General features: G+C 46.4%; 1 protein-coding gene across 4 annotated transcripts in view; it reads right to left on the bottom strand.

Moving 5' to 3' along the window:
- Nucleotides 1-3,790, bottom strand: part of LOC147017938 (protein Dok-7-like) — a 79,821-nt gene extending 76,031 nt beyond the window's left edge. For all 4 annotated transcript variants that reach the window (XR_015062203.1, XM_085897040.1, XM_085897042.1 and 1 more), the window contains exons 1-2: nucleotides 3,662-3,790; nucleotides 2,584-2,629 (exon numbers count right to left, since the gene is read on the bottom strand). Coding sequence is in view for 3 of the 4 variants with exons in the window: in XM_085897040.1 (XP_085753166.1) it covers nucleotides 2,584-2,629; nucleotides 3,662-3,772 (157 nt within the window). In the remaining variant the exon portion in view is untranslated. The remainder of the gene's footprint in view (nucleotides 1-2,583; nucleotides 2,630-3,661) is intronic.
- Nucleotides 3,791-12,519: the final 8,729 nt, after the last annotated feature.

Here is a 12,519-nt window from a genome sequence, read left to right as displayed (position 1 = left end):
GGAGGGTTGAGGCTGAACAAAACTTTCTGAACCATCAAAGATGAGTATAGCACATTGCGGGTATGAGTGGTAAGATGGGGACAAAGTAGGATGATTTTAGAAGTGGGAACACAATATTTGGAGGCAAGCATATTGTTGAGACATTTGCCTTATCGCGAACCGTCTACAGTGATGCTGTATGAAATGAGGGAGAGGACGAAAGGGAACGATACACCAGAGACAGGCATGACAAGGCACTACCATGATTTTGAGGAAGGAGGTTGATTGGAGAGTTCATCCATGAGATTAATTAGCAACATGAGGTTTTCTGGCTTGGTGAAGGATGGACACACACTTGATGAGAGCCAGTGACCCCAAGCTGCCCTCAGTCAAGTTAGCCTTTCGTGCTGAGAAAGTTGTCCTTCTCATGCTACACCACGCAATTCAATGCACCAGAGTAGAAACGTTGGTTGAGATAGGATAGCTGCAGATGTCATGGAATAAACTCATTTATGAGAGAAAGTAGTTTTGTGTGAAGGTATTGTCAGATGGAATCACCATCACGTGCTGTGGAGATGGTTGCCCAATCCATGCCTGAGGGGGTAGACTGCACTCTCTCTGTGTGAAGTCATATTCTGCGGCGTTGAGGTTGTTTTCCTCGCAGCTGAGGTTGAGGGAGAGATGTTCACTTTGATAATAACTTTGCAAGAGGAGCCAGGGGGGGGCAGAGAAGGACCAGGTGAGGATATATGATAAATTTTATAGATCTGTGATATTAAAAAAAAAAAAAATTGGTGAGTTAATGTTTGAAACCTCATGTTGAATCTTTCCTGTGCACATTTGAGTTTGAGTATAGGTCTGAGTACAATCATCATTTATTGAATCAATTTCATCGCTTCGAGAGATTAACTTAATTTTGTTAACTAGCGAAGAAACCGTCCTTACCGACGGGTTAATTTCCTCGGAATTACAGATGGGATGACTTGTCATACCCACTCCCACCAGACAGCACTCTATGACACACATTTACATAGAGAGAATTGGGGTGCTACCCCCACGACTAAGCCTCGGGCCACTGAATATTTATTTTAACAACCTAAACCTACCAGTGCACCCCCTCATCGCCACCCCCAGTCAAATCTCAAATTTATAAATGGTGACAGTCCACCTCGTCCTAGACTTTACATGTATGACTCATGATAGCCTTATCTCCTTGTCCTGCATGTAATATATGTACAAGCTACCCGATGAGTCATTTATCTCTACAGCAGTAGATTAAAAGATAGAACAAAAAAAAATTACTTTCAGAAAACATTTGAACGTTTAATTCATCAGTCATTTAAACGCTTCATTTATGAAATGCGAACACAGTTCTATCAGGCATGATGATTTACTTTTCCATAACCAAGAGTAAAATCAAGCAAACATCGGCACCATTGTGGCTAACGTCATGATTTTCAACAGCCTTGTTTTACTTAGAAACTAGGAGGGCACTCGGTAGAGCGCATACCTCCGCCACGTAATGCCTGATTGACGAGAACATATCGGTCCCAATACATTTTTGAAATACCATGCTATACGGTACTATATCGTTTTTGGCCCTATCTCTCTATGCCTACAGGTACACACACTCACCTCTAAGTTGTCTAGCCTGGGTTTGAATCCCGACACAGCTATAAACTCTCATCCTGTTTTTTCACAGGCAGGACGATTCATCGATGTGTGTGTACCATCCCTTGCATGGATGATAATCTGGGAGTCCCATCTGCCTGCATTAATTGGCGGAATTAAAGATCACACAGTGTCCTTTATGAAGAGTAGGTGAGCTATCGCCAGGACCATGGACAAGTTCCAGATTCCTGACCTACGGAGGGCACTGCATTAGTGGCACAGCCCCACTCTCAGAGCATCAGGTAAAGATCTTGCTGGGTGGTTTCTCATTGTCCCCATTGACTACCCAGATGTCAGGACAATCGTTTTGGAATTTGAACAGCGTGTTGAAAGGATTACCTTTCTGGATTGGAATTATTCATCAAAAATATTTATTGCACTTAAGAAGAAAAAAAACAAACTTTTCCATTTTTGGGGTTGTTACAAAATACATCACGACAAGCTTGCACATCATCGTTCCATCTCCACCCTGCAGATACTTGCACATCAGGAGGACACAAACAACTTTCTACGGACAGAATATACCGCAGCACTGCGGGGGATAAGGGTTCGGGGAAAGGCTGTTGGGGGGTTTGGGGGGAGCTGGGAGAGGTGTGAACCCAAAAGTGTTGTGCCACATGTCCCTCTCATTGCAAAGTGCCGTTTAAAATAAACCCAAATACTGTGTCGCCGTTTTCATTATGCAACCCGAGCTGAAGAGCACGCGCGGCATGCGCGGTCCACAGGTCTCTTCTGTGGCCGCAGAGGGTCTTGCGTGGTTGCTAATCCACTCGCTCTGCGTCGCTTTGTCTGCTCCGTGCCCGTTATGGAGCCACAAGAGTGCGTGCGACATGTGAAACTGAACACGGTTTGAATGTTTTGCACAGTTTAGTGCCGGATGTGCGCCATTCCTCGCACGTGTGTATATATAGCTCTGCACACCAATATGCTTACCGGCTACTGGTGAAGGCTTGCGAAGGACGAGCCAGCGAGTTTTCCACTGTGAAACACACAAAACAACAGATAGCGGGACACAGGTTCAGCAGTACATGGGTAACATGGCATCAAGTCCATGTTGAACTACAGGGGGCATATAGCTAAGTGCAGGGTTTATTTAAAGGAAATTTTAGAACTGCACAAATCTTTGAGGTAGGTGCCATGGCCCAGTGTTTGAGATTCTCTGAGTCCAAGAAGCATTTGTGATGGCTACTTTTTTTTTTAACATTTTTTAGATTTTAAGTTCCTTTGTCTGCCAATGTCCTTTGCAAACGTCTGCCAATTTGACAAGGTACACAACACAGGATTCCTCACTGGAGTCTATAAAATTAGTATCATTAGCTGAAAGTATAACCGTAAATATCCAAGTACATTCAAAACGCGCAGAAATTTGGAACAGCCTTGCTAACTACTCAATGTCTCGTTATAAATGATATTATAAATATAAACTCAGTTTTTATTATAAATTTTAGTACTGCACAAAATTGGATTTAGAACTGCACAAGTCAGGGTCTACTGCACATTAAAATAAACCCTGGCCAACTGTTATCTCAGTTTGCGGCAATAATTATGGGATGTAATGATTATATATATATAATTTTATTCAAAGCATGGCATCCATCAGGTGGAGGTTAAGCTTGTTGTCCCTTCTGCTCGTATTAGTTTGTGGATGATTAAGATCCCTTGGCGTGTTTCGCGAAGAAAAGGCGAGTGAACCCCAGCACCCTGATCGAATTCCACATTCCTGATAGCCTCACTCGAACGCCAAGCCTGTCCATCCGGTTCGTGAAAGACTCGAGCCACTCTTTCATTTCCCCGAGGCGATCCCACAAAGTGGGAATAATTTTGCCCGTTGAAAGTTGTCGTCGTGGCGGTGTGTCGCACACGTAGAGAATAACGGACAGGTAAAACGGCTAATCCCATACGACATTCAGGTAGGTGCGCCATCAACCTGCCGTGGGAAATTTGGAATACACCCGAGTGAGTGCGCGTCAAGCAAACCGAGTGCGGAATTCCCTCTTCTACACACTCAAACCTTCTTCCCTTGGCGAAGTCGTGCCTCGCCTTCCACCAGGACGGAGCCCATGACGATCCATGCCCTGAAGCAGCTTGAGGAGCCCTGCGGGCGGAGAGCTGTTGGACACATGAGGAGGGGACCCGTGCAGGGAGGAGACCCAGGGAATGAGTAGAGAATGAAAAATGAAGCACTCCATTCATACGGAAGGATAAATACAATGAGTGTAAAACAATTTTAATACAAAAGTGAATTAATTGTTTTTTTAAGTTTATTGAATGAAGAGGAATTGGTGGAATAGTGCGCAGCAGTTGGAATCATGTTAAATGGTTAAGTGGATCATGTCGGTGTTAAAGGAGGAAAAGGTTGTTCAATGCTTTGGAGAAACACAGGGTCACGTGTTCATAAGATGATAGATCGCGATGGAACGCGCTTGTTCACGGATAGGTGACAAGGACAGGTGTGCCAGCACGGGGGTGAATTGCTCGGGATGGATTGAGGACGATTCGGCTATTTTCGTTTTCAGGATCATGATGAGGCTAACCGCAAACCGTGTTGTTTTCGAAGCGAACACGTCTTCAAACTGCAAGGTCATGGGTTTTTCTCATGTCGTCTCTTGCACAGTTCCATTAGAGAAGGGTGTGTGAGTGCACGATTGTGGAAATTCAAAGTGTTTTGGTAACTTCTGTAAAAGTACATCTTTTAGCCGATTCACGAGATTATTTCCCCGTATGGGTCGAGGCTCCGACAATGTTACCTCCTTTTAGGTTTTTTTATGCAGTTGCATGCATGTTGGCTCCATGACAATCCAATATGTATATGTGTAATATATATTCCAGATATAAAAAAATAAATACATATTTATATACAGTATATATACATATTCCAGATATACAAAATAATAAATATATATATATATATATATATATATATATATATATATATATATATATTCCAGATATAAAAAAAAAATATATATATATATATATATATATATAAATAAATAATTATATATTCCAGATATATAATATAAATATATATATATATATATATATATATATATATTGTTACGAATTTCCGCCTGCACAGCATGCGAGCGACCGCGTTCTCTAATAGCGGTCGTTTCGCCCACCGAACGAGCAATTCAGTCGGGACTTCCCGGAACAACGCCGAGAACCAGTCATGGGTGTGCCTCCAACGCACACCACGGCCCAGTCCGTGTTCTACCCGCGCGAAATAGGGTCAATTGCCGAATATCGATATACCAAAGTACTCGCGTGGGTAACCGACCGAGAAACCGTACCTCGGCGGAGGCCTGCATGAACACGAACCGCTCAAGCGGTCCGTTCCGTTCTGGGATAACCGAGCGGGTATTATCGCCAGACCTCGCCGGACCCGATTCTATTTATCGGTTATTTAAAAACCAACTCCTATTCCGCAATACAAGATGGCACTTCAAGAGGGGAAAGAGGACACGACGAACGGGTTAACATTTAAAGAATCACATTTATTTCTTCACACATACACAGGAAAGCAACAATAAATGCAATCTATAGATGAAACACGCATGCAGCCATGCAACCAAACAAGCAATGCGCGGGACGGGCACAAAATACGAGCAAGGACAAAGCACTATAACCGACTATTGTTATTATTATTCACAGGCACTTAACAGTTCTACTTGTCGGGACTCGGCGCCACATCATTCACACAAAGAAACAAAGAAAAGACCCCCTCAAAGACAAGGGAGCCAGACTGGGCCCATAGGCCTTTATGTGGGGCCTTGGTGACTGAAAGGGCCCCAGGAGACCGTGCAGGTTGCCTGCACCCTCGTGGTGCCTTGATGGGGCGAGTCGCGACATCCCGTCCCCACGGCAGCTATTCGCGCTTCGCGCACCTTCCCGTGGCAGGGGAGCTCTCTCCGGCTCACCTCACACAAACGCGCAGGCTTGCGCGACACAGCAGGCAGGGTTGTGCCTCCAGCCCGCGTCTCCTTCGCGACGCCCGGACCTCCCCCCGACTGACTGCTCCAAGCTCCCGACTCTGACACGAGCCCAGACCTCCACGCAGCTCCTTGGCTTCTCCGAACCCCGACAGACACTCTCTTCCACCCGATCGACCCACCACTTGGTGCTCTGCGTGCCCTTTTATTTCCCCGGCACCCCGCCCCTCCCTTCATGGCACGCGGGGGGGGGGGACATTCCAACAGAGATCGACTGGATTAGTTGTTGTTTCCCAACCGTCAATCTTGTTTACCAAAGAAATCGGGGCGGGAGTTGTTGTTGTTCCCCATTGGTGTCCGTGGAGATGTCAGCGGTTGTGGAGAAGTTAGCTGTGGTTGTTGTGGCTGGCGTTGTGGTTGGTGGTTGGTCCAAAATAATGATAGCAAAAGAATAATGCCTAACTCAAAGATCACAGCCCTGTTAACGCGAATAAATTCCTTCAAACAACGGTGGGGAATCTATCTGAACACAGACTTACCGGCATAACTGATCTTGGGACCTCTATGGTGTTCTGTGGATTTTCACAGCCGTGTGAATTTCCACAGCTGTGGCGTGGTACGATCGCCCAGTCGACCACTCGCGCAGGTACTTAGGTAGGTCGAATTTGGCGAGCAACCCTATCCTGCGTGGGTGACCAATTGGCACGATCGTGGTGAGGTTAAACCCCCACCCGTGACTGGCTCTGGCCATAGTTCCCGTAGGGTAACGACTGAATTGTTTGTCCGGTGGGCGACGTGCCGCGATTCGAGTTACGTTTCTGATCGCACGCCGGCGGGTGCGAATTCGCAACAATATATATATATATATATATATATATATATATATATATATATATATATATATATATATATATATATATATATATATATATATATATATATATATATATATATATATATATATATATATATATATATATATTGATTCGCGGATTCGCGTGCCGACGGCCACGTAACTGGAATCGCGGCACGTCGCCCACCGGACGGACAATCCAGTCGTGACCCTCTCGGACTAACGCCGGGAACCAGTCACGGGTGGACCTTTCGGTCTCACCGCGATCGAGCCAATCAGCCCCCGCGTGGAATAGGGTTGCTCGCCAAATTCGACCTACCTAAGTACCCACACGGAGGGTAGACCGGGCGATCGCACCTCGCCGCAGGTCGACTTCGGACACGGGCCACTTAAGCGACCCGTTCCGTACTATCGGGATAACCGAGCGGTGTTATTCGTCGACCTCGACGGTTCGATTAATTATCGGGCGTATTCAGCCCACTACCAACCCTTTACGTGAAGCAAGATGAGGATTCAATGAAGGAAATGACGAAGCGAAGCGGGAAACAGTTCAACACCAAGCACATTTATTCGTGATGAACGGAAAGCACACATATTCAATTCCACCAAAAGCACATAGAAAAGAAAAACACAATGCAATTTACACAAAAAGCAAATGCGACAATGCAGATCTAATACCGATTACGCGAGCACACGGCAACACTTATACAATTTTACTTCACAGACGGCGCCGACAACACATACCCAAAACCAAGGAAAAGAATACCCTCAAGGATGAGGCGGGCCTGAGGCCGAGACCGGGTCGGGCCTACCCGTCTGGTGATGAGACGCGGAGCGGCGATGGTGCCTCAACTCCGCGGGCCTCGCGGGCAGTGTCTGGTGGGGGGTGGGAAAGGGGCCCCCTTGGTCGCACTATCTCAGCGCGGGGGGGAAACAGGAGGGGGTTGCTGATGCTCGGGGTATAGAGGATTCCTACTCTGCCTCGAGTCCCGCGACGAGCGTCTCCACCTCGGCCAGGTCGCGCTGTCGGCCTCCCTGGGGTGCAGCTCCCTGCACGACGCGAGCACCCCCTCGTCTGCCCTCGCCGCCTCTCCACAGCTCCGTCCCCTCCGCTCCGACTCCAATGCACACGACGACGACCAGCTCCTTCTTGCCAACTCCACCGCCCGCGAAGTCTTAACTCTCTGTTCCCTTGACTGACGAACACGGTCGCTTTTATAAGCCCCGTGGCTTCGCTCTCTCAGCTTTGACCCCCTCCCTTCGACCTTTCACCTCGCTCCCCATTGGCCCGAGAAAAAGTGGGCGTGAATGCTTTTTGATCCATAAATTTGCATATATCGATCGCCCTCCAACGCCCTGGGGGCGGGGCCATATCGCCTCTCGCTCACCGATTGGACGGAACAAAAGTGGGCGTGTGTCGTTTTTGATCCGTTTTTGAAGTGGAAAATCCGTGGTTTTGTACACGCTGTTCGGCGCGCGCCCTGCACGAGTCCAACACCGGTACCCACAAGCGGCGCAAGAACGGTGGGGATGCGACGGTTGCGAGGTGTGACGTGAAGCGGCGCCGCGGTGGGTGGTTGATGTTGTGGTTGTGGTGGTAATCATGGCGGTTGGTCCAAATTAAAGATAGTAAAAGAAAAACGGCTATCCTGAAGAGTCGCAGCACGCATAAATGACATGTATTCCCACTAGACAACGGGTTTGGGCCTAACTACACATGTACTTACCGAAATACCTCACCTAAGGGACCTGAATGGTGGTTTGCGAATTTGGTAACCACAACAATATATATATATATATATATATATATATATATATATATATATATATATATATATATATATATATATATATCTTCTTCTTCTTCTTCTTTCGGCTGCTCCCGTTAGGGGTCGCCACAGCGGATCATCCGTATGATCCGCATAGTGATTTGGCACATGTTTTACGCCAGATGCCCTTCCTTACGACACAGGGATATGGTACACCTATTTTAACCGGGGTATACACCGGCCCAGTAAACTGCTACGCATTTCGCCGACCTCGGAAGGATGACAGGCTGAGTCAACCCCCTGGTGTATTAATTCAGTGGCCCAACGGGGCTTGAACTCAGGACCTTTTGGATCCCAAGCCGCTGCCCTCACCACTGCGCCAACACCAGGCATATATATATATATATATATATATATATATATATATATATATATATATATATATATATATATATATATATATATATGTATGTACAGTACATATATTCCAGACATAAAATATGTATATACTTGTACATATATTGTTGTGAATTCACGCCCGCCGGCGTGCGAGCGGCCACGTAACTCGAATCGCGGCACGTCGCCCACCGGACGGACAATTCCGGCGTGACGCTCTCGGACTAACGCCGGGAACTAGTCACGGGTGGGCGTTTCGGCCTCACCACGATCGTGCCAATTGGCCCCCCGCGTGGGATAGGGTTGCTTGCCAAATTCGACCTACCTAAGTACCTACACGGAGGGTAGACCGGGCGATCGCACCTCGCCGCAGGTCGACTTCGGACACGGGCCACTTTAAGCGACCCGTTCTGTACTATCGGGATAACCGAGCGGTGTTATCGTCAACCTCGACGATTCCAATTGATTGTCGGGAGTATTTTAGCCCACTTCCAACCCTTTACGTGAAGTAAGATGGAGATTCAATTAAAGAAAAGACGAAGCGAAACGGGAAAAACTAATTCAACATAATTCACATTTATTCTGCGGCAAACGGAAAGCACAGATATACAATTACAACAATTATGCGCCAAAAGCAAATGTAAAAGAAACACAACAATTATGCACCAAAAGCAATTGCAACAAAAGAAACACAATGCAGATCTACTACCGACTACGTGAGCACACGGCAACACTTACACAGTTTTACTTTACAGACGGCGCCGCCAACACATATTATATACTCAAAATCAAAAGAGAAGGGGCCACCCTCTACGACAAGGGGGGCAGATGTGGTCTGTGGGCGTGAGACCGGGCAGAGCCTACCCGTCTTGTGATGAGCAGCAAAATGGCGGCGGTGCCCCGACTCCGCGCTCCTCCGCGGGCCTCGCTGGCACTGCCTGGAATGGGGTGGGAACGGGGCCCCCCTTTTCACACTATCTCAGCGCGGGGGGGGGGAAACAGGGGGGGGGGGTTGTTGATGCTCTGGGGAAAGGGGATAGCTGGCCTGCTTGGGTCCCACGACGAGCGACTCCACTGCACCCTCGACCGCGTTCCCGGCTTCTCCTCTCTGCAGCTCCCCGACAGACTCCGAACCCCGACAGACCGACTCTCCTCCAGACCCGTCTTGACTGCTGCTGCCACACTTCGCCACCGCCACAACTCGCCCGAGCCCGAAACAGAAACTCCTGACTGACTTCGACTCGAGCCCGAAACAGAAACTCTTCTCCAACTCGAGCCCGAAACAGAAACTCTTACTCAATTCGCCCCGCACTCGGCGCTTTATAGTGCGACAGGAGAACCCATATGCAGATTTCCGGATCAGGATGGGCTCGGGGGCGGAACCACGCTCGCCCATTGGACGGAGGAAAAGTGGGTGTGAATCATTCCTGATCCGCGAATCTGCATATATCGATTGTACTCCGACGTGCCTGGAGGCGGGGCCAAATCGCCCCGCGCTTAATGATTGGACGGATCGGAAGTGGGCGTGAATCATTCCCGATCCGACCTCCCCTCGAAAAGGCCGCTCTTTGTACCCGCGGCTCAGCGTGCGCCCTGTACGAGGTCAGGACAACCCGCAGCTCGGCGCCCACAAGTGGTGCGGGAATGGCCGCAGAAGGAGGAGAGGTGAAGGTGGTGGAGGGTTTATTGTGGCAGTGATGGCCATGGCGACGCTTGGAATGGCGGTGATGCGATGTTTACGGGAGCGAGCCGTTACGGTAAAGGTCGTGGCTGTTGGCGTTGTTGTTGTTGTTGTGAAGCGGCGTTGCGGTTGGTGGTTGTTGTGTGATGGTGGTTGAGACGTGGTTGGCTCAAAATAAAGATAGAACAGAAAAACGGCTATCTTAAAGGGTCGCAGCCCGAATGAATGACATTTATTCCCTCTAAACAACGGGTTTGGGCTAACTACACATGTACTTACAGAGATGTACGGGACTGAAAGACCTACGTAGGAACACACACCAGGCATGCTAATATACATATGAACATATATATATATATATATATATATATATATATATATATATATATATATATATATATATATATCTTCTTCTTCTTCTTTCGGCTGCTCCCGTTAGGGGTCGCCACAGCGGATCATCCGTATGATCCGCATAGTGATTTGGCACATGTTTTACGCCGGATGCCCTTCCTGACGCAACCCTGGTCGCCTCTTACGACACAGGGATATGGTACACCTAATTTTACCCGGGGTATACACCGGCCCAGTATACTGGTACTCATTTCGCCGACCTCGGAAGGATGACAGGCTGAGTCAACCCCCTGGTGTATTAATTCAGTGGCTCAACGGGGCTTGAACTCAGGACCTTTTGGATCCCAAGCCGCTGCCCTAACCACTGCGCCAACACCAGGCTATATATATATATACAGATATATATATATATATATATATATATATATATATATATATATATATATATATATATATATATATATATATATATATATATATATATACAGATATAAAAAATAAATGTATATATACAGATATAAAAAATAAATATATACAGATATAAAAAATAAATATATTTTGCAGGTATTTGAAATATATATATATACATATATATATATATATATATATATATATATATATATATATATATTCATATGTATATTAGCATGCCTGGTGTTGGCTTAATGGTTAGGGTGGTGGGGCTTGGGATCCTTAGATCCTCAGTTCAAATCCCACTTGGCTGTTGAATTAATACTAGGTGGGGTTGACTCTGCCTGTCATCCTTCTGAGGTCGGCAAAATGAGTGCCAGCTTGCTGGTATCCTGTGTCGGAGTGGTGACCCGTCCAGGGTTTTTCCCAATAGCCAAGGAAACTGCTTTGGCAGCACCAATGCTCTGCACAGAGTATAGTCCAAATGGATGGATGGATGGATGGATATACTAGTGGGGTCTGCTTACTCATTGTAAGCAATCATGAACCATGCTTCCATATTGTCTTGATGGGTCTTTCACCTGCATTTATTTTCCAACTGTCCTGTGATTTTTTCCAGTGTAACAGCTTCGATGTCCATCTGTTTGTTAAATTTTAGCTTTCTATATCACCCAGAAGGTACAGACCGTTAATATCAGTCAGTCAGTGAGTGTGTGTGTGACTCCTCCAGAATTCCAAAACCATGAAACTTTGCATGCACACGAAGGGAACTCCAAGGGAGTGTGTGGGTTAAAATTGGGTGTTTGGATTAATTTAACCACCCCTTTTGAACATAAATTACGGCCTTATTTAATTATATCCTTTGTCAGGCATATCCTCGGTTACCTCGGTGGGGTCTTAATTTGCCATTCTGCTCAACAATGCGTTGAGTTGGAACAGGCTGCAATGGAACTGGCTTTATTTACGATAAAGCACTCAAAATGTTTTTTTTTTACCACTGTTCTCACTCATATCATCGAATGCCTCATTTCTATACCTACGAATCGCTGTATACAGCACTTTTGTAAGTGCTATAGTTTTCAAATTTGGAGCTTGGAGCGACTTCATGCATTGCATGATGTGATTTTCCACAATCAACTCGCACGGACTAATTAAAGTATATTATCGAAATATAATTTGAGTTTGGAGGATTGGATCACGTGGACTAAATAAGTCAAACTCAAGAGTGAAATCTGCAAATGTTAAGAAATCGGTGATGTTTAGTTTGTTGCGAGTATGTGAGATTACCAATCAGCTTGCTATCACTTGCCAAGCCAGCCGATCCTTATCAATCATTTAATTGGAATGCTTGCTTGAGTGCTTAAGCCACTTGCCGAGCACCCTACAGTCGATAGCGGTCCATTTCGTGTCCTGATCGGGATGTACAGTCAGCAGTTGCTAGAAGGTAGATGTGCATAGACAGCACACACGGACGTG

This window comes from Eptatretus burgeri, chromosome 10, assembly GCF_056783735.1.
Source record: "Eptatretus burgeri isolate ZD-2024b chromosome 10, Ebu_testis_v1, whole genome shotgun sequence".
Classification (NCBI taxonomy): domain Eukaryota; kingdom Metazoa; phylum Chordata; class Myxini; order Myxiniformes; family Myxinidae; genus Eptatretus; species Eptatretus burgeri.
Note: the sequence above shows the minus strand (reverse complement) of the source record. Positions and strands in the feature narration are given on the sequence as shown.